The sequence below is a fragment of the Typopeltis vanoorti genome, chromosome 10 (genome assembly GCF_054136105.1).
Source record: "Typopeltis vanoorti isolate ZY-2024b chromosome 10, IOZ_Tvanoo_1.0, whole genome shotgun sequence".
In the NCBI taxonomy this organism is placed as follows: Eukaryota; Metazoa; Arthropoda; class Arachnida; order Uropygi; family Thelyphonidae; genus Typopeltis; species Typopeltis vanoorti.
Window position 1 is genome coordinate 19,012,342 of NC_143558.1, and position 24,761 is coordinate 19,037,102.

Sequence of the window (24,761 nt, forward strand, 5' to 3'; positions counted from 1 at the left end):
CGTTCTGTTTAAGTGACCATACCACCTGAGATTAGCTCTGCTAACACATTCCTGGATTGCTAACAATGTCAAGTTCTTTCATAATATCCTCATTTTTAATATGATATTGCCATTGATGCCATCTGTTCGCACCCCCTAATCTTTCTCAGGCCTCTCATATCTGCAGTCTGTAGTCTTTGGTCAAGTGTTTTACTTCTAACCCAGCTCTCAGATCCATAACTTAAAATTGGCTTGAATACTGTCTTGTATAGAGCTAATTTAGTGTTTTGACTAATTTCTCTCTTATTCCATATAAATTTATTCATTTGAATTCCTACCATACCAGCTTCATTGATTTCTGTTGTCTATTTCCATATTTAATTTACCATCTTCACTAAAAATTGTGCCAAGTGGCTGAAATGTTTTACTATAACTTTTCCATTCACAATGCAGTTGATATTTTCAATGTTTCTGCCTATTTTCATTGTCTTTGTCTTTTTAATGCTGATCTTCATACCATATCTATTACAACAGTTATTCAAATTAGTCAGGGAATCTTGCAGACTTGTACTGGATTTATCATCATCATCCAATTCCTGCCAAGTACCCCCAAGGGGTGTACAGGATATGATAGTACTACATGAAAAATTTACATCATTACTAACTTCCTATCTACAATTTTCTGCCAAATCAGTCTGTTACTTGTCAAAACTCCAACATTATTAGATCTTATTGATAACTAAATACTTAAGGAATTGACAGCGAACACTAGAAATATAAATTAAATCAATTTTAATATATACTTTCCGATATTTCGGCAACATCACGTTGCCATCTTCATGGGAACTTAAGATAAAGGCGCGTGCATGCAAGTACTACATAACAGCAAATGAGAAACGAGGCGAGGAAGCTACCGTTTTCCTCAAGTCCTGATAGTGCCCCCTGGCGGGCTATATTAGGTGTTCTTGACCTTTGGACTGAAGCTCTTCTGATATATGTTTCCCAAATTTGGGGTAGTCTCATGCATCCAAATTTGTTAATGTTTGGCATGTTCCTAAGGGCTGAGGCTGATTACATGAATAGTCTTTCATATTTGAACTTGCTGCAGTGTATTACTGTGGCTTTCTTCTGCCTTATTCTATGGTTAGTATCCAGAGGTGAGTCTGCAAGCCCAGAGTGGCTGTACTGGTGAAATCGGATGTAGTCCTTGTGTTCTGAGATTCTGATATTTGCTGTCCTGCCTGTTTGGCCAGTGGCCAAAGTTGCCGAAATATCGGAAGGTATATATTAAAATTCATTTAATTTATATTTATACTGTACGCTGTCAATTCCTTAAGTAGTTATCATGTTTAACCAGTGTATAAGCCTTTCTACAAGAATATCAGATCTTATATTTATATTGTCTAATGTACTTTTTATTGTATCAATCTGCCTACATCTTGGTCTTCCTCTGGGTCGTTTTCCGACCAACCTGGCGGAGAACACTTGTTTTACTAATCTTTCCTCGTCCATTCTGTTTAAGTGACCATACCACCTGAGATAGTTCTGCTAACTGATTCCTGGATGCTGACAATGTCAAGTTCTTTCCTAATATCCTCATTTTTAATATAATATTGCCATTGATGCCATCTGTTCACGCCTCTAATCTTTGTCAGGACTCTCATATCTGTGGTCTCTAGTCTTTGGACAAGTTTTACTTCTGACCCAGCTTTCAGATCCATAAGTTAAAACTGGTTTCAACACTGTCTTGTATAGAGCTAATTTAGTGTTCTGACTAATTTCTCTCTTATTCCATATGAATTTATTCAGTTCTATTTCCATATATAATTTACCGTCTTCACTAAAAATCGTGCCTAAGTAGCTGAAATGTTTTACTTGTTCCACAGGTTCTCCATTCACAATGCAGTTGACATTTACAACGATTCCGCCTATTTTAATTGTCTTTGTCTTTTTATTGCTGACCTTCTTACCATATCTATTACAACAGTTATTCAATTTAGTCAGGGAATCTTGCAGACTTGTAGCAGATTTATTTAGAAGTATAACATCGTCTGCATAAAGCAAAGAGCTGACATTAACATCTCCAATTTTGATATCAGGTTTAATACCACTTTCCTTCATAATATGACCCATATAGATAATGAATAAAAGAGGAGATAATGTACATCCTTGTCTCATACCTGCTTTAACATTAAACCATCTTCCTCTACTTCCTTAAATCCTAACTGCTGATTTACAACTCAAATAAAGACTAAGTATTGCTTGATATAGTGCCCCATTGTCATCACTGTAGCGTACTGAATAGCTTCTCTCTTGACACCATGTCGTATGCCTTTTCCAGATTGACAAAACTTAAATACAGATCTTTATTATATTCCCATGGTTTTTCAACTATTTATCGTAAAATGAAGATCTGATCCTGACATCCTCTATTTGGCCTGAATCCAGCTTGTTCTTCACTTCCACAATTCTTCTCAACTGTTTCTCAAGTATACTTGCATAAATCTTACCAGAAACACCTCTTTAATTCTCACAGTCAGTTTTATTTCCCTTTTTATATGTGGGTACTATGAGAGCTCTACTCCAATCATCGGGAATTCGTCCCTCTGTGCAGACTTTCTGAACTATGCAGTGCAGCCACTGTAAGACTTCTAAACCACCATACTTCAGAATTTCTGGTCAAATATCATCTACTCCTGCTGCCTTTCCACATTTCAAGCCTTTGATGGCTTTTTCTACTTCGAGTATGGATATGTATTTTTGACTGTATGCCTGTTGAGTGTTTTTTTTACCACTGTGCTATCATTGCTTGTTTCATTTAGCAATTTTTCAAAGTAATTATTCCATACTTGAAGAATATCTTTTTCTTCCGTTTTCATGTCACCTTTATCATCTCTACTTCCTTTTACAGCACTCTTTCGTCCATTTCTGAGCTTCTTCAACAACCTCCAGAATATTTTGCCACCTTCTTGATATTTATTTTCTATGTTCTTGCCAAAGTCCTCCTATTACTTTGTTTAGCTAGTTTTACACAGTGTTTAGCTTTCTTACATTTGTCTCTGTATTCTCCAAGAGCACAAGCTGACTTATTTTCTTCTTTTCCTTCACTGCCTCTTTTACTTCTTGTGTCCAACATGGAGTTCTGATTTTTTTATCCTTGCAGACAACCTCATCACATGCCTCTCTGACTGAATCAATCAGCAGGGTTTTCTTCAAGGTTTGCCACTGAATCTCCAAGGTTTGGTTCCTGTTCTCAAGCTCTTTCATTTTTTCTTCAATAATCTTTGTGTATTTTAGTCTACAGTTCACACCTGAGAGCTGCTCAACTTTTATTCACTTTAAAACTTTCTTACATGTTATTCTTTTCAGTATGAAATTCAATTTTATCCTGCTCAAGACTAAATAGTGATCACTTCCAATTTCAAATCCTCTGTACACTCTGGTGTCCTGCACCAGGAAGAAAACATCATTATCAACAATAACATAGTCAATGAGACTTTTCTTATTCCTTGCCTCTTCTCTCCATGCGAATTTGTGCACATTTTTATGTTGGAACATTGTGTTAGTAATAACCAGTCCATGTCCTGAGCAGAAATCCAACAGATTGCCATTATTATTAGCTTTGCTCTTTTCTCCAAATTTTCCCAAAATATTTTTGTATGTCTCACAATCACTTCCTACTCTGCTATTTAGATCCCCAACAAGGACCAACTTTTCCTTTTTCATTGTATCATAGCTCTCTCTAGAGACTCAAAAAATTCTTCCACTTCTATCTTAGTAAAGTCTTCTGTAGCACCATAGGCACAAATAAATCTCATTGTGCAGTTCCCCATTCTTATATTTGCCCGTATCACTCTACTTGAGACTGCTTGCCATTCAAGAAGATTAGCCTCTGTTTAGTGTTGATTACTATGCCTATCCCTTTTTTTCCTTGATTGTCATTGCCTGAATATAACATCTTGTATTTATTGCTCAGAAAGGTCTCACCAGTTTTTGTCTTTTTTTTTGTTTGTCAACCCTATTATATTGATCTCTTATCTAATTCCTCAGCTAGCCTCCATTTCTTTGCCATTCAGGCTTCTTATGTTGATAGTACCGATCTTCAACTCTGGTGATATTGAGTTATGGTGTGTTTTAGGGTTTGTTCCAGTAGCTGACGTTTCGCAGTTCGCCCTGGATCCCTGGCAAAAACAACGGTGGCCTTATATAACCGGGCAACGCCCCAGCCGGCAGGAAATTTTGTCATGTTGTGCCATTATTTTGTATTTTGGTTGAAGCCAATAAGAATACAATTTGGTCAGCTAAATTGCCAGCCCATCCTTGTTCGTTCAGTATACAGGTAGATACCTAACAGGGTGCACCACGAGAAAGTGAGGATTGGACATTGGGTCAGAAGCCCTCCTCGGTTCCTTTAAAGGCTATGTTGGAGGTTTCCTCTCAGTTATACAGCTTTGATCCTTAAGCACTCCATACTGGATTTATTTAGAAGTATATCATCATTTGCATAAACTAAAGAGCAGAGATTAACCTTCCAATTTTCATATCAAGTTTAATACCACTTTCCTTCATAATGTGATCCATATAGATGATGAATAACAGGGGGGATAATGTGTATCCTTGTCTGACACCAGATTTAATGTCAAAACCATCTTCTTGTATTTCCTTTAGTTCTAACTGCCGACTTACAACGAAAATAAAGACTAAGTACTGCTTAATATAATGCCCCATTGACAACAGAGAACTGTAACGTTTTGAATAGCTTCTCTCTTGGCACTTTGTCATATGCCTTTTCAATATCTACAAAACTTAAATACAGATCTTTGTTATATTCCCATGGTATCTCAACTATTTGTCATAAAGTAAAAATTTGATCCTGAAAAACTCTATTTGGTCTGATTCCAGCTTGTTCTTCCCCAAGCTTCCCTTCCACAATCTTTCTCAACCGTTTCTCAAGTATACTTGCATAAATCTTACCAGGAACACGCAATATAGAAATATCACTGTAATTCTCGCATTCAGTTTTATTTCACTTTTTATATATGGGTTTACTATGAGAGCTCTACTCCAATCACCTGGAATTAGTCCCTCTGTCCAGGCCTTCTGAACTATACAGTGCAGCCACTGTAAGACTTTTATACTTCCATACTTGAGCATTTCTGGTCGAATAGCATCTACTCCTGCTGCCTTTCCACATTTCAGGCTTTTGATGGCTTTTTCTACTTCAAGTATGGATATGTATTCCTGACTGTATCTGTGTTGAGTGTTTTTTTACCACTGTGCTGTCATCACTGCTTGTTTCATTTAGCAATTTTTCAAAGTAATTACTCCATACATCAAGGATATATTTTTGTCTACTTCTCATGTCACCTTTATCATCTCTAATTCCTTTTATAAAACTTTTAACTTCATTTCTGAGCATCTTCAACTACCTTCAGAAAATCTTGCCACCTTCTTGATATTTATTTCTATGTTCTTACCAAAGTCTTCCTATGACTTTTGTTTAGTTTTACACAGTGTTTAGCTTTCTTACATTTGTCTCTGTATTCTCTAAGAGCACAAGCAGACTTATTTGCCATGAACTTTTGATGGATATGTATTATATATCCTTTTCCTTCACTCCCTCTTTAATTTCCTTTGTCCACCATGGAGTTCTGATTTTTCTATCCTTGCTACCTCACCACATGATTCTCTGGCGGAATCAGTCAATTTTTCTTCAGGGCTTGCCACTGAATCTCCAAGGTTTGGTTCCTGTTCTCAAACTCTTTCATTTTTTCTTCAATAACACTGGCCAACAAATAAAATTTTTTTCTGCTGATTATGATCTGACACTTGTTTTTTACTAATTTGGGTGTGCTGATTTCAAATATCAAACCCATTTTTCTCTATCACGTCAGGTTTTTCCTCTATGGCATTTTCTTTTTGCTAATTTATAAGTGTTTGATAGTTTTAAGGAGGCAGTACTATTTAGAGGATCAAAAACATCGATTTTTTAATATTATTTTCTGAAAGTATGTACTTTTAAAAATCTGTTCCTAACTTTTTATCAAGAAATTCGAAAAATTCCCGAAGATATAGCCTATTATTCAAACCGGTGAGCAGATCAGAAATGGAGCGCTCACCGCTGTCGATAACAACTGCCTAAAACAAACGAATGTTATATGTGTCATAGCGGACGATTGAAATCAGTCAATCATTAATCGATCGTGAAAGTATGATGAGCGTTTATAACGTTTCAATAAAGTCTCTGGTTTTTTTTGTCTTGTTAATTGCATGTTAGTCAGCAGTGAAGAAAATACATCGTGTCTACTACTTGAAAATGTGTCAATAGTGTAGATTCCTTCTGCTACATTTGTGGCAGCTTTACTGTTCCCAGTCAAAGGACAAATATCACTGATTTCGTTAAGAAAGTGTACTTTGCATGCTTTGACGTAAAACTTGCAGATCAGGACAATTCATGGGCTCCAAATAAAGCGTTTAAGTCATGTGTAGAAAATTTACAACAGTGGAGTAAGGGAAAACGCCAAAAATTAGCTTTTGGCATTCCAATGATTTGGCGTACCGAAAAATCACGTAGATGTTGCAATTTTTGTTTAGTTCAGACTTCTGGTTATAATAAGAAGAATAAGAAAAAAATTGTGTATCCAAATCTCAACTCAGCAATTCAGCCAGTTGCTCATTCCAATGAAATAACCGTGCCAATTTATGAAGGATTTCCTTTACTTGAGAATGAGCATGATCAGGATATGCCAGATGTTCTTGAGGAGCAAGACCCGGATGTTGATTTAGACAATGAAAATTTAATTTCTAGTTCTAGACTACAACGTTTTACTCAAGCGGAATTGAATGACTTAGTAAGAGATTTGGGCCTATCAAAGGAATCATCGGAATTGTTAGCTTCAAGATTAAATGAAAAAACTTACTGGAGCAAGATACGAAGATAACTTTTTATCGTAGCAGGGAAAGTAATCTTGTACAATATTTTAAACACGAGTGTGGGTTTGTTTACTGTAACAATGTGTCAGGTTTACTTACTGAAATGAGTGTTGTACAATATCATCCAAATGAGTGGCGTTTATTTATTGACAGTTCAAGCAGAAGTCTCAAGTGTGTCTTACTACACAATGGGAATGTATATGGCTCAATTCCTATTGGCTATTCAGTCCACTTAAAGGAAACATATGAGGACATTAAAAAGGTTTTGAAGTTATTAAAATATACAGACCATAACTGGATCATCTGTGTGGATCTTAAAATGGTGAACTTTTCACTTGGCTTTCAAAGAGGATATTCAAAGTTTCCATGTTTTCTATGCTTCTGGGATAGTCGAGCTAGAAACCAACACTGGAGTCAGAAACATTGGCCTCTTAGAATATCCTTAAATGTTGAAGAACAGAATGTTATAAATCAACCTTTAATCGACAGAGAAAAAATCATTTTTCCACCTCTACACATCAAACTAGGTCTTATGAAGCAGTAAGTTAAAGCTTTAGATTTACAAGGTGACTGTTTCCAATACATATGCGAAAAATTTCCATGACTTAGTTATGAAAAAATTAAAGCCAGTGTATTTGATGGACCGCAGATTAGAACTTTAATGAGAGATCCAAATTTCATCAACTCTATGAACGAAATTGAGAAAGAGGCCTGGACTTCATTTACGATGGTTGCGAATAATTTTCTTGGAAACAAAAAAGCGTGCAATTATAAAGATCTAGTGGAAACAATGCTTGAAAATTTCCAGCGCCTAGGTTGCAACATGAGCATAAAGCTTCATTTCCTATACAGTCATCTTGATAGATTTCCCAAGAATTTAGGTGCTGTAAGCTGTGAACAAGGCGAAAGATTTCATCAAGACTTAAAAACTATGGAAGATCGGTACCAAGGAATATGGGATTCTCACATGATGGCCGACTACTGTTGGAGTATTCAAAGGGATGCCAAAACAGAACACACACCAGAAATTGCTACAAACAAAAATTTATTCCCTGAAACCCATGTGTAAGTAAAATTGTTATTTTTTATAAATATTCTTGTAATTTTTAATGAATATTGTTAAGTAGTTATGTATCTAATTATTGGCCTCTCTTTCATTCAAAGTTCCAGTACGTGCCGTTGCAGGTTCTTACGTATTTATTCGTTTACTAACAAGCGAGAGCGGTGAGCGCTCTGATTCTAATCTGCGCACCGCTTTGAATAATAGGCTATATCTTTGGGAATTTTTCGAATTTCGTGATAAAAAGTTAGGAACAGATTTTTAAAAGTACATACTTTCAGAAAATAATATTAAAAAATCGATTTTTTTGATCCTCTAAATAGTACTGCCTCCTTAAAACTATCAAACACTTACAAATTAGCAGAAAGAAAATGCCATAGAGGAAAAACCTGACGTGATAGAGAAAAATGGGTTTGATAGGAGGTGAGAGAATGTGTAGGCAGGAAAGTAATGGGATGATCAGGGATCAAAAGGAGACAGATGGAATTGCAAAGGGTTCTAAAATGAAGAAGCAGAAAGGGAAATGGCCCCAGTCCAGCATGGAGAGATCACATCGAGTGAGTGGTATCAGTGGAACTAGCTGTAGATCCAGAAATGAGTTGTTGTGTTTGTATACCAATGCTAGAAGTATAAGAAACAAGGCAGATGAAATGGTTGCACTAATTGCGTCTGTGCACCCAGAGATTGTCGGAATAAGTGAGACATGGTTAGATGAGGATGACATCCTGACAGGAATAGAGATGGAAAGGTATGATGTGTTTCGTGAGGATAGAAGGGGTAAAAAGGGAGGGGGAGTGCTATTGATGATAGAGAAAGAGTTATGTCCATACAAGGTAGAGATGCAAGAGGGAAATGGGGCCAGTGGTTTTGAGGCAGTATGGTGTGAGATAGAGGTGATTAGAATCAAATACTTGGTGGGATGTTGTTATAGACCTGGTAATGTGGATGGTGGTGATAGTGAAATGTATAGTCAAATAAGCCAAGCAAATAAGAAAAGGGTGATCATTATGGGTGATTTTAATTATGGCAATATAGACTGGAATGAAGAGATAGCAACTGGAAGTAAAGAAAATGAGTTTCTTGAGTTTTTGAGGGATAACTACCTCAGACAGTATGTAACAGAGGGCACAAGAGGATTAAGGGTCTTGGATTTGGTCATCTCATCGGAGGATGTAATTATCAATGAGGTATCAAATCATCCACCAATTGGTGAAAGTGACCATGAGGTGATTACTTGGGTGGTTGCCAGCAGTGCAAGGACCCCTGTGAAAAAAGGGTATATGTGGAACTACAAGGGGGGTGATTATGAAGAGCTCAGGAGACAGCTTGCAGGTGTAGCATGGAATGAGGAGTTAGCTGGAAAAGAGATCAATGCAGCTTGGGGGATTTTCAAAAAATATTTAGTGGATGCAATGTCTAAATGTATACCACGGGTGAGAAGGTTAAATAAGTTAGGTGTGAGATGGATGAATAAAGAGATTAAGCATGCAATACAGAGAAAAAGGGCATTGTGGAGGCAGCATAAGAGAAGTGGAAGTAACCAATTTCATGAGTTCTACAAAGACCAGGCAAGGAGAGTGACTTGGTTGGTGAGAGTAGCTAAAGAGAGGTATGAACAGCAGTTAGCTAATGAAGCTAAAAAGAATCCTAGGGAGTTCTTTCGATATGTAGCCAGCAAAAGAAAGAATGATTATGGAAGGATGATATTGATTGGAGGAAATGGTATAAAGACAGCTGTTGCAGAATGTGTGGTGGAGATACTTAATGAGCAGTTCATAAAGATCTTTCAATCTTGTGAATGTGACTTCATGGAGAGATTAAGAGCAGTTGATGATGGGGAGGAGAGACTGTAAGTGAGCAAGAGGTGTTTGGGGAGTTGAGTAAACTAGATGTAAATAAGGCTGTGGGACTTGATAATATATCACCGCGTATTCTGAAGGAATGTGCCAGAGTGTTGACACCTGCCTTGACATATTTTTTTAATACGAGTCTTGCACTTGGTCAAGTCCCTAAAGAGTGGAAGGATGGTAAGATTGTGCCACTTCATAAAGGAGGTGATCGTACTCAAGCATCAAACTATAGGCCTATCTGTGTGTCAGGTGTTGTGGTTAAGTTGTTGGAGAAGCTTGTGAGAACTAGGATCCAGAGTTGGGTTGACAACAATGGTATAATCTTTGATGGACAGCATGGATTTGCTAAAGGGAGGTCGTGTTTTAGTAATCTCCTTACTTATTACAATAAAGTGACTGCTTCCTTGGACAGAGGAGAAGGATACACAGTAATATACTTGGATTTTGCAAAAGCTTTTGATAGAGTACCTCATGATAAGTTGACAGTCAAACTAGAGCAGATGGGGTTGGATATTAGATTAGTGCATTGGATTGGAGACTGGCTATCTGATAGGTATCAACAAGTTGTGTATGGGGGTGCAATATCCAGGAAAAGGAAAGTCACTAGTGGAGTGCCTCAGGGATCTGTTTTAGGGCCATTACTATTTAACTTGTATATTAATGATATTGGCGAAGATTTGGATGGAGATATTCAGTTGTTTGCAGATGATGCAAAGTTGGGACGAACCATAAAGAGTAGTGAAGATGTTGTGGCCTTGCAAGAAGACTTGAATAAATTGAGTGATTGGGCAAGCAAATGGGGATGCGAGTTCAATGTTGCAAAATGTAAGGTTTTAAAATTTGGAAAACAAAGATGGGATGCAGAATTTATGCTTGGTGAGAATATATTGTTGGAAGTAGAGGAAATAAGAGATCTGGGAGTGATAGTGGATAAGGATCTAAAATTTAGGGGACACATCGCCAAAATTGTGAAGACAACACAAAGACTTCTGGGAATGATGAGGAAGACACTGACGTGTAGAAGTAGGGAGATTCTTGTTCCATTGTATAAGGCTTTGATTAGGCCACACATGGACTATTGTGCCCAGATTTGGTCACCTGGTTTTCAGAAGGATGAAGAGATGTTGGAAAGGGTGCAAAGGCGACTGACTAAGGTAGTTTCTGACCTCTGGAATGTCGAGTATGAGGAAAGATTGAAAAGATGTAATTTGCAGAGTCTAGTGGAGAGAAGGAAGAGGGGAGATATGATAGAGACCTACAAGTTGGTAAGGGGTTGTTATAGGATCAATGGTGGAGAAGCTCTACAGAGAATAGTGGGAGATCAGGGGAGAACCAGAGGTCATACCTGGAAACTGTATAAAGAGGGTGTGAGTAGGGGAGTGAGAGGCAGGTTTTTTTCGTGCAGAGTTGTGAATGATTGGAATGCCTTACCTGAGAGTGTGGTGTCTGCAAGGAGTTTGAATGTGTTTAAGACCCGGTATGATGAGATGTGTGTGAGATAAAAGGACCTCCTAGATGAGTCTTTGACTCCATGAGGTCTTGTTTTAATAATAATAATAATAATAATAATAATAATATTTGAAATCAGCGCACCCAAATTAATAAAAAAATAAGTCTCATATAAAAGTCAGCAAAAATTGTGTTGGACTGTGTAATCTTTGTGTATTTGTCTACAGTTCACATCTGAGAGCTACTTAACATTTATTTGCTTTAAAACTTTCTTACATGTTCGTTTTTTCAATATGAAATTCAATTTTATCCTGCTCAGGACTAAATGATGATTACTTTCAATTTCAAATCCTCTGTACACTCTGGTGTCCTGCACCAGAGAGAAAACATCACTATCAACAGTAACATAGTCAATGAGACTTTTCTTATTCCTTGCCTCTTCTCTCCATGTGAATTTATGCACATTTTTGTGTTGGAACATTGTGTTAGTAATAACCAGTCCATGTCCTGAACAGAAAATGAACAGGTATTTGACATTATTATTACTTTTGCTCTTTTCTCCAAATTTTCCCAAAACATTTTTGTATGTCTGATAATCACTTCCTACTCTGCTATTTAGATCCCCAACAAGGACCAACTTTTCATTTTTCAATGTGTCAGTTGCTTTCTCTAAAGCCTCAGAAAATTCCTTCACTTTCTGCTTTAGTAGAAACTTCTGTGGGACCATAGGCACAAATAAGTCTCATTGTCCAGTTCCCCATTCTGATATTTGCCCACATCACTCTACTTTATATTGCCTGCCATTCAAGAAGATTAGCCTCGTATTTTGTGTTGAATACTATGGCTACTCCTTCTTTTCCATTATTGTCATTGCCTGAATATAACATTTTGTATTTATTGCTCAGAAAGATCTCACCAGTTTTTGTCTTTTTTTGTTATAGTCACGCCTATAATGTCGATCTAGTACTTATCCAATTCCTCAGCTATCTCCATTTCTTTGCCATTCACGCTTCTTATGTTGATAGTACTAATCTTGATCTCTGGTGATGTTGAGTTGGGATGTGTTTTAGGATTTGTTCCAGTAGCTGACATTTTGCTGTTCGCCCTGGTTCCCCAGTGAAAACAGTGGGGACCTTGTTTAACTGGGTGATGCGCTAGCCAGCATGAAATTCTATCATGTTTTACCATCATTTTATGTTGTGGTTTAAAACAATAAGAATACAATTTGATTGGCTAAATACCAAATTGCCAGTCCATCATCGTTCGTTCAGTATCCAGGTAGATATCTAACATGGTGCACCACGATAAGGTGAGGATTGGACATTAGGTCAGTAGCCCTGGTCAGGTCTCTGTATTCCTATAAAGGCTATGTGAAGGTCTCCTCTCATTTATACAGCTTTGACCTTTAAGCACTCAATGTCAGTTTATATAGAATGGTTAAAAACAAAACAGGTATCTGAAGCAAATATGGCAGGTAAAAGATTAAGTGGAAGATAAAATCTGGGACAGTTCAACATAATTACTTGTTCCTCAGAAGACAGAACTTGCCACCATCTAATGCATAATAGTAAAAGAAAAAGTTGTAGGAAAACTGTTATTAGGAGACAAATAATGAAATGTTAATTGTTCTAGACTATTACAGCACACTAGATGCAGGCAGAAAATGAAAGTCAAGAAATCGTGGGAATGAAACAAGATCATTATTTCAGTTTTATATATCATGAAAAAGTGTATGATAAGATATAAAAATAAACTTTAGGAGTTTAAATTAAGGATGATAAATGCAATCAAGAAACAGAAAGGAACAGCAAAGAAAAGTAAAAAAAAAAAAAAGATGATAATTTAGCGATAAACAGAATATGAGAGGAATGAGTTTGAAGGCAGAAAAGTAAAAGGAGACAGTTTGTACTTGAATGAATTTATCATCAGTAGCCTGGAAAAATTATTTATTGGAGTGAGACCTAATTCAGAGCATTAGGAACATTAGTTCATTTTGGGAAGAATGTTGAGAAAATGTATATAAGTTCAGCTAATGTGTGCAAATATGATAATGATATGAATGTCAATAAGCATGGATATGAAACTGATGAAGAGGTTGAACTTTACAATTTGGATTCAGACTTTTGGAGTATATATATATATGTGGGGATGAGAAAGAAACAGCAGGCATTATAGCTAGGCTAGGGATGCAGTGAATTATAATTTAACCAAATAACTAAAAAATAAATATTTGATTTCGAATTTGGTTCCTGAAGCAGCAAATATTTTGCCAAAGCATATTGAATTAAATTTTATAAATAAATGTTTTGAAAAAAAAAGAAGAAAAAAATTACACACACACACACACACACACACATTCATTAAATATCAATAAAAATTTTAACAAGTGCATTTCTTTTTGTTCAAAACATTTGTTTAAAAAATTTAATTCTAAATGCTGAAAACAAAGTATGCTATCATAGAATGAAAAAAAGATTGAAAAAAATCTGTAATGACACCTAACCATATAACCACAAGAAAATGCAAAAATTAAAAGGGAAAAAAAATTATCCTTATTTCATAACCGAATATAAATATATCAAAACTTGGAAAGTTTCAGATATATTGTCAAGTTTGTACTGTGAAGTTAAAAGATTTATTATCAGTATAGTTAATATAGTCATCTTGCATTGCGTAGCATAGCACATGCCACCGATGTGAAGCAAAACAATGGTGGCCGAGGCATCATTGTTTAAAAAATTCAGCCAAAGGCACTTCGTTCAGTGCATGATGCATCTGTGAGTTGTATGCATTACCGCATTACCAAAGAGAAATGGAATTTGGTTTGAAAGTGATAGTGGTGGAAAAGTGTGTTGAAAATGCTATGAAAGTGAGGGTCAAAAGTGTAGGTCAGGTTGCATGATTGAAGTGATGGTTGGAACACAGAATATGCATGAAAATGTCTCTGATGATAATGGCAGATATGATTGAAACAGGGGTTAAAAGTCATATGATTTGAGAGAGAGCAAAAGTGTTGAACAAAAGAATAGTAGTATGACAGATGCAAATCATGAAGAGTTGGCTGCAATGAGGTAGATAGCTTGGTTACACAGGAAGAGGAATCTGTAATGAATGCAGAAGCGTCTGGCAGGTGAGTCAGTTGATATCAGAAAGAAAGAAGTGCGAGAAAAGAGAAATTAATGCTTGACTAAGAGAGAAGGGAAAATCATGGAGTGAGTCTTGTATGGCAATTCTGTCATAAGAGGTGCGATTTGGCAAGAAATTGACAAAATCATGCTTTCTATGTGCAAAAATTAATGTGTTAGTGAGGCTTTTAGGGCACAAATAGGTAAAGTGAAAGAGTTGATCATTTTGGCTGGAACAAATGATTTGAGTATGGCATGAGAGAGGACATGAAAGAATTACTGGAAGTAGCAAAAGACAAGAGTGAGAAAGTTAAGATAGTGAGTCTGTTATCATGGTATAACAGAGTAGAGCTGAGAAGGTACTGAGAGAGGGAGACCCTTTAGAGTCATCAGAATTCAAGGAGAACCGTCCTACCAGTCTAGAATTCGGAGGGGGGGTGTCAGGGGGCAGAATCCCCTTAGTATGTATATATATATGTTAAAGCTACCAAGAAATTTTATATTTGGTTTTAATCTTTTTCCCAAGGAAGCAATGCGCGTGAAATATATTCACGTCTGAGCTATTTCCGTATAGAGGCTAATGACTTCAAATCACTTGCTTTAGTATGTATCCCATAATGCAAAGCACACACACACCCCTTTTGGACGTGTATAATGCAATGCATAATGGGAAGGTTCACTACCAAGACTGGTAGTGAACCTTTGAAGTGTCTTGTCAGTGAGAGCCAGACCCGGGAGAGAGATACCAAGGTAGAAGTAATGCAGAAGTCATATATACAAGTAGACAAAATGTGCTTGACCTTATTAATAAAAATCTCTGGATTTCTATATACTGACTATATGACTTCTGCATTGTAGTGCCAGCTGGGAGGATCTCTGTGACTTCTATTCCTCCTTTCCATGGTCCAACTACTGCTTCATTTCTTCTGATCCAAACACTACTCAGACCAAATAACAAAAATCATCCTCATAGGAATGAAGGCTTACATCCCCTATCCCACTCTAAATTCTCAACCACCATCCAAGTCTTGGTTCTTTTCTTAAAATAATGTGGCAATGCTGTAAAAGAAAAAAACTTCTGCTTACCATAATTGGCTCAAGACCAAAACTCCACCTGCCCTCTCTACCTATACTGTAGCTCGCAACAGTTGCAAAAGAGTCATTACCAAATCAAAATCAGACTTTGAAAGAGCCAAATGCTGCAAACTCACCTCCTACCCAAATTGCAATCACTCCTTCTGGTCTCTTGCCAAGGCCATTGGGTGCAACTTCTGGCCACCCAGGTTTCCACCACTCACATTCAGATGGTACTGTAGTCACCTCACCAAAAGACAAGCCAACTTACTTGCATCACTCTTCTCTTTCAGTTTCTGCACTGATGACCTGGGCAAAGTTCCCTCCACTCCACCAGAAACATCTCCCTTCATGTCCCTCCATAGTCTTCCAACAAAAAGAAATCTAAAGAATCCTAACACAAACAAGGCATCTGATCTTGATGGTATCCCACCTATTGTGGTGTTAAAAATTGTGCCCCAGAACTAACAACTATCCTGTATTGCCTCTTCAATCTATCCTACTCAACTGGCATATGCCCTACAACATGAAAACAGGTCCACATTTAACCAATCCTAAAGAAAGGTAATAAAAATCAACCAATGAACTACTGTCCAATTGCTCTCACTTCTGATCTCTCTAAAGCTATGGAAAAGGTCATCAACAACCAAATCTTGAACCACCTAGAGTCACACCAACTAATCAGTGATCAGCAGTATGAATTCCACCACTCACAGTCTACAGCTGAACTTCTTGCTTACACCACTCGCCTCTGGACTCGGCCAAGGAGAAACTCACATGGTTACCCCCCCTACATCTCAAATATTTCAATTTGGCACAGAGGCCTACTTAACAAACTGCCATCCTATGGTCTGCCTTCCTCACTGGACCCCAACTTTCTCACTGACTGCTCATTACATGTCATGGTGGATGACTTACTCTCCTCAGATTTCCCCACTAATGCAGGAGTACCCCAAGGTTCTGTTCTTTCACCCACTCTTTTCCTCTCGTATACAAATGACCTACTCTCACAGACTTCCAATGGTATCTTTGCTAACAACAGTGCACCCCGTTCCTCCTTGTCATTCGAAAAACCTGTTAGTGCTGAAGTATTAGAATCCTCAAGATCTACCATGACCAGGGACCTGAACTCAGATCTCCTAGCTTTATTCCATTGTGGCAAGCAAAACCTTGTAAACTTCATTGCCACCAAAACTCAATTCTGTCTGATCTCTCGCAAGAAAGAGCTCACATCCCTCCCTTTACCTTCAGTAACACCAAGATATCCAAACATGATCAGATTTCTCTTGGACTAACTTGCACCTCTGATCTTTCCTGGCACAACCATATTTTAACTATAGCTTATGCAGTCACCAAAAACTTGGTGTACTTTTTCGCACAAGACACTACTTCAGCTGCTAACTCTATACAAAGCCCAAATCCACCCAGCCATGGAATGTTCCTCCCATATTCAGGGTGGTGCAAAAATCTTCTCTAAGATTGCTTGATTCTATCCAGAAGGGGACAGTCTGGCTATTAATGATCCCTCTCTTCCACGAACTCTCACTTTAATCCCTCTCACACAGACGTTCAGTTTTTGCCTTGTGCCTCTTCTACAGATACTTTCATGGACAGTGCTCTGCTGAATTGGCCACTATAATTCTTCCACTCTCCTCCAAAATCATTAGAAGAAGTGCCTTTGCTCAACACTCTTTTACAGTCCATCTTAGAACTCACTGAACGAACTTCACCTCCTCTTTTATTCCATCAAATTCCATTGGAACAGTTCCCCCCCCCCCCACTCTGCCTTCCCCAAAGATTACAACCCTCAGCTGTTCAAGCAAAATGTGAACAGACTCCTCCTTTCTTCTATTCCTCTTGCCCACACATGGCATTAGTGTGCTAACGTGTGTCGATCATATATATATATATATATATTTTTTTTTAAAAAAGAATTGAATGACATAAACCAAGTATATATTTATATATATATATATATATATTTATTACGGCCAAACTAATAAATCTGTTGAACTTCACATGGAGGAGCATAAAAGAGACCTCCTATAAAAGATCAAATGCTAGTGCCTTATCCAGCCATGTTCTCTTCTCAAACAATCCTTGTGATAATTTTTTCAAGGTCACTCAGTTTCCTGCTGGGATGGATCTGAAAACATTTTCCGTTGCAAGGATGAATTTGAAAGAAAGATAGTGGAATCCAAGGAGATCGTCCTTAATCCTGAACATTTGAACAGTGATTTGAGCTATGACATCCCTGAGAGCTATACTGCTGTTGTTCAATACTGGCGTTCTCGAGAGTCTACTACTATGCGTACAATAAACAATGGCACGTTAATAGAACAAATGGGATTTTAATACAGCGTTTTTTATTTTTAATTATCTAATAATTAAAACCTGTGCTTCTCAGTTTTCTTAATATCTTCATTCTTTTATTATTGTTTCTTCTATGTACTAAGATACCTGATGAGGGCCAGTTGCATCATTAAAGTTTTTTAACTTATTCTCGGTTTGATAGTCATTAAATATCTTTTTTAAATATATATATTTATATATATATGTAAATAAGTTTTTTTACCTTGGGTAATGTATATTAGGGTTGCCAAGTAATTTTATAAACTTGGTTATTTTACTCCTAATCCCAAGTAAGCAAACAGTTAAGTTTGCGCCTGAACATAGTTCAAGTCTAAAGGTGGTGGAACACCAGGGCAACTCATTGTAAAGGTGGGTAAAGCTCTGATCACTATTCTTAGTATATTTTCCATAATGTAAAGCACATCTCACTAAGAGATGTATATGGCAATACATTATGGGTGGGGTCACTACCCAGACCGGTTTCAACCTTTTTTGAGGTCTCCTCAGTGAGTAGCTAGACCCTAAATACCAAGCTTTTAGTAATACAGAGCCTTATCAACTTTACCTATACAAGTTGCAACAAGGTGTTTTTATTTTTAATAAGAATCTCTGGAGGAGATATTGATGTAAATAAGTTTTTTTACCTTGGGTAATGTATATTAGGGTTACCAAGTAATTTTATAAACTTGGTTATTTTACTCCTAATCCCAAGTAAGCAAACAGTTAAGTTTGCACCTGAATGTAGTTCAAGTCTAAAGGTGGTACAACACCATGGCAACTCATTGTAAAGATGGGTAAAGCTCACCTTTACAATGAGTTGCCCTGGTGTTGTACCACCTTTAGACTTGAACTACATTCAGGCGCAAACTTAACTGTTTGCTTACTTGGGATTAGGAATAAAATAACCAAGTTTATAAAATTACTTGGTAACCCTTGTCTCATGTATATTATATGTATAAATATATTGTTGTGTCCTATTTCCTTTAATTTAATATTTCTCAGTGTTACCTTAAAGCCTTTTCTTTGTGTGTCACGTGGTACCTTTGGATCACAAAGGGTCGAGCCAAAACCAATGTGCAGAGCTTTCGTAACCAACTTCTCTTTAGGTCCTAAGAAATTTATTTTTTTATGCTGCGCCACTTAGAACCCTTAGATTAAATAAAATGTTAATCAAGAAGTTGGCAAGAAGATGTACTGAGATAACACTAGATTTGCAATCGTGACCTTAAATCGATATTCTATAATTTTCCTGCCCAGATTCGTAGCAATTTTACAAGCGGTGCATCGAATTCCATTCACAGACAATCTTGGTTAAAGAATAGCAAGGTTTATTAAACATAAGTTCATACAGCTAATAATACAAAGAAAAGCTTCCATTCAAAGCTAGCTAAAGATTAGATCAAATCAGTTAACACTAATACCTTCCACAGATAAGCTCTTCAGAATCCAATCAACCTTAAATAACTCATAAAACATAAGTCTCACACTATAATCTTAGATCTAGCAATCCCTATCAACTTTCATTCTTTAGATTAAATTTACTTAACATTCTTAAACATATACAATATTTTTAGACTCGTTAAAGGCCTATATACTCATGATCTTCTATACAACAAATCTTTTTTCTACAGTCCTTTCTAATGACTATCTCTGAGTCCTTTGCTATTAAAGTCTTACATAACATTAAATGCTCGGGTTACATACAAATCAAAGAACAAAATTTCTACTTATCCACACACGATCGTTCCTTACTCTTGATACATTAATCACCTTCCTCGACGCCCTCAATCTGTTCCATGGCCTAGCTTTCCGATCATCGATATGCTTATGTGATCCTTTCCTTGACCACATTGTTACAGCATTCCTGATGTGTAATTTCTTCCAAATTCCAAGCGCCATGGCCTGCTGCTGCTTCTCGGGAGTTCGTGACTAGATTTTCTGCAGAAACATCGTCCGAGCGCATAGGAATGGAGTTGCTCTCGCAACCATCCGGCCAGCGATGGACCTCGCACCCAGAGTTTCGGTCAACCACGAGGTGAAACGAAAAGACGAGAGGTGGGGGGGGCTTTCCAACCCTTTTATAACTTCTCCCTACCAGCCATCACCGTAACTTAGGTCGTTCACCTGACACGCAGAATTCTCCATCACGTGTCTGACCTCAAGACGTCCAATTCTTCCTGCCATTTCTTTTCACGTCCCTCGAATACGAGACTGCTTGAGGCAACTGTCTGTTTGCCCCCCCGATCTTTGAGCTTAAGTTTACACTGATAATCTTTGTTGTTTTTTTTTGCACGTTATTTCACATTAAAGGTAATATCAACTTTAAATCAGTATTAATATTATACACTTAACATTGACACATTTTTCTTACATATTCTTTTCTTTTACCAAGTAAATAATGTCTCCTTGAGTTATTTTACAATTCTTTCCTCTTTTTAAACAAATGTATTCAATACTAAAAGTACATAACTACACATACCTAGACAATAAGCTTATTTTTATATTTTTTGTAGGGTGTTAGCTCTTTTAAACCATGATAAGTGGAATCTTAATATTCTAAACTTATCAGGGTTTAACAATATATATATATATATATATATATATATATATATATATATACAGGGTGTTCGGGATAAATTTGACATATTTATAATTAATTATATTTTTCCGTAAGTTACATGTATTAACACACACTTCTCTTCATTTAAAAGTTTGGACCCTTCTTCATTCATATACAAGATGTCAGAAAGGATGGATAGCTGGAACCCACCTGAATCATGGAAGAGAATAACTTGTATCATGATGATTCGTGCCCGCCATCAAAATAAGGATATTACGACTGCTGCCCAATGCTCCCTGAATACAGTAAAAACAATCAGGCATGAACTAGAGACTTGCAATGGTGACTACGAGGATGTAGCAAGAAGAAAGATCCCTAGCAGACGATCTGATTGCGTTCGTACAGCAGAATTCCTCGCAAATCTGCAGGAACAGGTGTTGAAGAACCCTGGCATTGGAATTCGGGCTTTGTTCGTGGAGTTGCTAACTGTAGTCAAGCCCTGGATAACAAGGGTAGCCAATGGTAGGCCGTATGTATGGCAGCAGGATTCGGCCCCTTGCCACACCTCTGGGAAAAGTCAAAAATGGTTGTCTGAAATTTTCTAAGACTTCACCAGTCCAAATGTTTGGCCTCCAAACTCCCCAGACCTTAACCCCATGGATTATTTTGTATGGGGCGCAGTTGAAAAAGACACCAATCGCACTTCCAGTAATACAAAAGCCCAGTTAATGGATAAAATTAAAACAGTTTTTGCGGCCCTTCCCAGGGAGACTGTAGCATCAGCTTGTTCGAGGTTCCGAAGCAGAATTGAAGCTGTGATCGATGCTAATGGTGGTTATTTTGAGTAAATCTTGTTGATAGTATTGTAATTAACTCTGCCTGTAATGTTTTTTTGTCAATTCATTAAATTTAATAGATACAAAGAAGATTTTCTTTTTCCTTACGAAACTGTCAAATTTATCCCGAACACCCTGTATATATATATATATTGTTAAAGTCAACAATAAGAACAATCTTTAAAGATAAGGATAAAATTAAAGAAGCAGGTGAAAGTGTTACTCCCTTCTCAGGAGTAATCCCCCATTCTAAGTGCCAAACCTGGAAACTTGTTAATTGCATTTATTAAGGATTTAAATCAAAAATCGATACCATCACCATGCTAATAATAACAAATAAGGCTCTCAGTATGTAAAAGATAGAGATAAAAATCAATTAATAAAAACAGTCAAAAGAAGTGAAAAACATAGTATCCCCCTTTTATCGTGGAAATTCGCTTTACGTGGATTTCTTGGAATACAATCCCCTGCATAAAATGGGTTAACTGTATAAGAAAGACTTCATAAATTGCACTATCGAGATCCAAAATCTTCCTCATTTCTCTCACGGCAGTATTCTCACTCTACACATTACTGGTCATATTTTCTGCTTTCGTTTCAGTCATGAAACTAGAAATCAAGCCGTTGTTAAGTGGTGTAGACAGCACTTTACTTGATGTGTGTGAGAAAACAAGCAACTTTTTCATACCATGAATACATTTAAATAAAATTACAGTTATCATTTCCAATAAATAATAAGTTGATAAAGGGTTATTACCAGGTTAATGTGGAAGATATTTTTCCTAGCATGGGGAAAGGGGGTAGAACAAGCGGATATTCCTGGAAGTTGTAAAGAAGGGTATGAACAGGGGCATAGGTTCTTTGCATGAAGAGTGATTGATCAGTGGAATGCTTTCCCTGATATTGTGGTGAATGTAGATACAATGAATGAGTTTCAAGCATGGTTTGATGGAGTTTGTGTGTAACAGTGTTTGCCTCCTGTGATGAGTCTTTAGACTCCATTAAGATCTGGTGCTAATAATAATAATGACAAATTTTTTAATCAAATCTTTGCATTCATTTAGTTCGATATTATTTTTACATGCATGTATATAGAGAAGAGCTTCTTAAACTGTGAGTCACGACCCCATTTGGGGTCATGTAACCGAATGTGGGGGTCGCAAAAAATTTGGCAACAGTAAAAGGATTCTAAATGTGCAACGACCAAAAATTAATTCAGATTCGAGGCTGTTATTTGTAATTCTTTATGTAAATGGTAAAATTATATGTATACCAAAGAATTGTTTTAAAATAAATTTCTTCGTGATTTATTATCAATAAATATTTGATCTGTATACCTATTTTATATACCTATGTACCCGGGGTTGTGTAAAAATTTCTCGGGTGAAATGGGGGCGTGTAAAAATTTCTCGGGCAAAAAGGGGTCATGAGTGGAAAAAGTTTAAGCACTGATATAGAGTACACATGACATGCATAACAGACAATCTATTATTTAAAAAAATAGTTGCACATTACTCACAATATAATTATCAAAATTAATCAATAATTATAAACATAAATTAAAATTGGTACATTCTAATTAAATACTATATATATCTTATTCTTCCAACGCCTTTCCCTCTTAATTAGGTTCACAATTGTAATATAGTATTGTTCTAAGCTTGTTTTCAGAGTTCACAGCATGAATTTAACTTTGTGTAATTAAATGCTTGAAATTTTGCATAACAAAATTGCTTTTTTGTGAGTCTAGCTTTGGCGAGTAAAATGTTTTGGTGGTTAGCAGATTTATGTTTTATTTCTGGAGCCCTGATTATAATTGTAAATCATAACATTGTAAAGGTATAAAGTATGAATTTGAGTAATTCATGAGTTTTTGGTTTTGCTTTTCTATATAGACCAAGATATCCTGGTGGAAGGCTGATAATACTAAGAAGATCTATTAATTATTGAAATCACATATGAGACTGATAGCGCTTGATAATGATTGATAGTATGACTACATGTTACTAATATTTTTAAGATGTTTTGAGTATAGAATCTAACAGGTTTTAAGTAAAAATTTGTGTGTGTGTATGAATATAAATATGTGTATATATAAAATAAATAAAACTGATAGAAACAAAGATATCAATGAATCCCATTTTATTTATTTATTTTATTATTATTTTGTTTTGTTTTTTTGTAGAGTGTACGAAGCAAGTTTGATGTTACTTCAGGATGAAGATGAAGAAATTAGAAAAAGAACAAGTACTTTTGCCCTTCGTTTTACTCACAAATCTAATGTGCGTACTTTTTTCTTTACTTGGGTGCATTTAACAACTGTTATCTTATTTGCAAAATTTAATGGTTGTATTTAAACATGAAAGGTTATTAAATTTAGTTCTGTGGTAGGTTACCCTTTGATTGAAAGAGACCTGAGTTCAATTCTAGTTATGATGAGAAGAATCTTTATGTTAACTTGTTCAGTTCAAGATGAATTAGCTGATCTCAAACAGAGATAGCAGGTTTTTCCTCTCCTGGAAACTTGAATTTTTCCTTCAGCATACAACATGCATGTTTGGTCTCTAGAGCAGATTTTCCAGACTGTGTAATGATAAATTTATTTTCATACATGAAATTTCATGCATTTTCATGCATTTATTTTGACAATTAATATGTTGAAATCCACTGTCCCATTCATTTGAAATGAATGTGTTATTATCATCTGAGAAAATATAAAAAACAAATAGATAAAAAGTAAAAAGATTTAAAAAAATCCTTAGCCCACCCACAGTATAAATGTACTATAATTTTGCGAACAATTTTGTGAGTGGGAGAAAAAAAATAAAATAAAATAAAATAAAATAAATAAAAAAAATGCCATGAGAACACAATTTACAGATAAAAATATTATTAGTGGGCTGTAGATGGCATAGTACTTGGATGGCAGGCTATGTGGTGTATTAGTGGGCAACAGATGATGTAATATACATGGTGGGTTGTGTAGTATGTAGATGGTAGGGTTGTATGATGTAAAGTATCATCCCTCAGTGAGTCATTTGTCTCTGTGGAGCTGTTGCATAATAATAATGATAAATCCATATATAAATTCCTCTTCCGCCTTTATTTTTGTTACCTCATAATAGATTGGAATGCTGATTTAATGAATGAATATGCATATAAATAAAAGTATAGTGTTATATATACATCTTCAAGGCCCACCTTTCCTAATTGGGTTGTGGGGGCAACAGCTGCAAGAGGAACTTCCAATGGTCACGATCCTCTGCCACCAAGCTCAGGTGTTCTGGTGAGATTCCCAAACATGTCCACCCAAGGTTTTGGATATAATCTATCCAGCGAGTCCTTGGCCTCCCACCCCTGGCTTGGCAAAGAGGGCTTGCTGAGGGAGCCTCTCGTGGCATTCTGACCAGGTGCCCGTACCAACGTAACTGTAATCTCTCAGCACGGAGAAGTAGCGGTTGAGTATTGAGGGTTTCCCGAATTGCAGAGCTTCTGAGTCTTGTCAGTCCCGCAACCCCTCGAAGGAACCTCATTTCAGCCGCT

At 36.5% G+C, this 24,761-nt stretch overlaps 1 protein-coding gene across 4 annotated transcripts in view; it reads left to right on the plus strand.

The window, feature by feature from the left end:
- LOC150102203 (tRNA (32-2'-O)-methyltransferase regulator THADA-like) overlaps positions 1 to 24,761 on the plus strand; it is a 424,395-nt gene that overhangs the window by 320,909 nt on the left and 78,725 nt on the right. For all 4 annotated transcript variants that reach the window (XR_016548929.1, XM_090399010.1, XM_090399012.1 and 1 more), the window contains one exon: positions 23,404 to 23,500. Coding sequence is in view for 3 of the 4 variants with exons in the window: in XM_090399010.1 (XP_090255136.1) it covers positions 23,404 to 23,500 (97 nt within the window). In the remaining variant the exon portion in view is untranslated. The remainder of the gene's footprint in view (positions 1 to 23,403; positions 23,501 to 24,761) is intronic.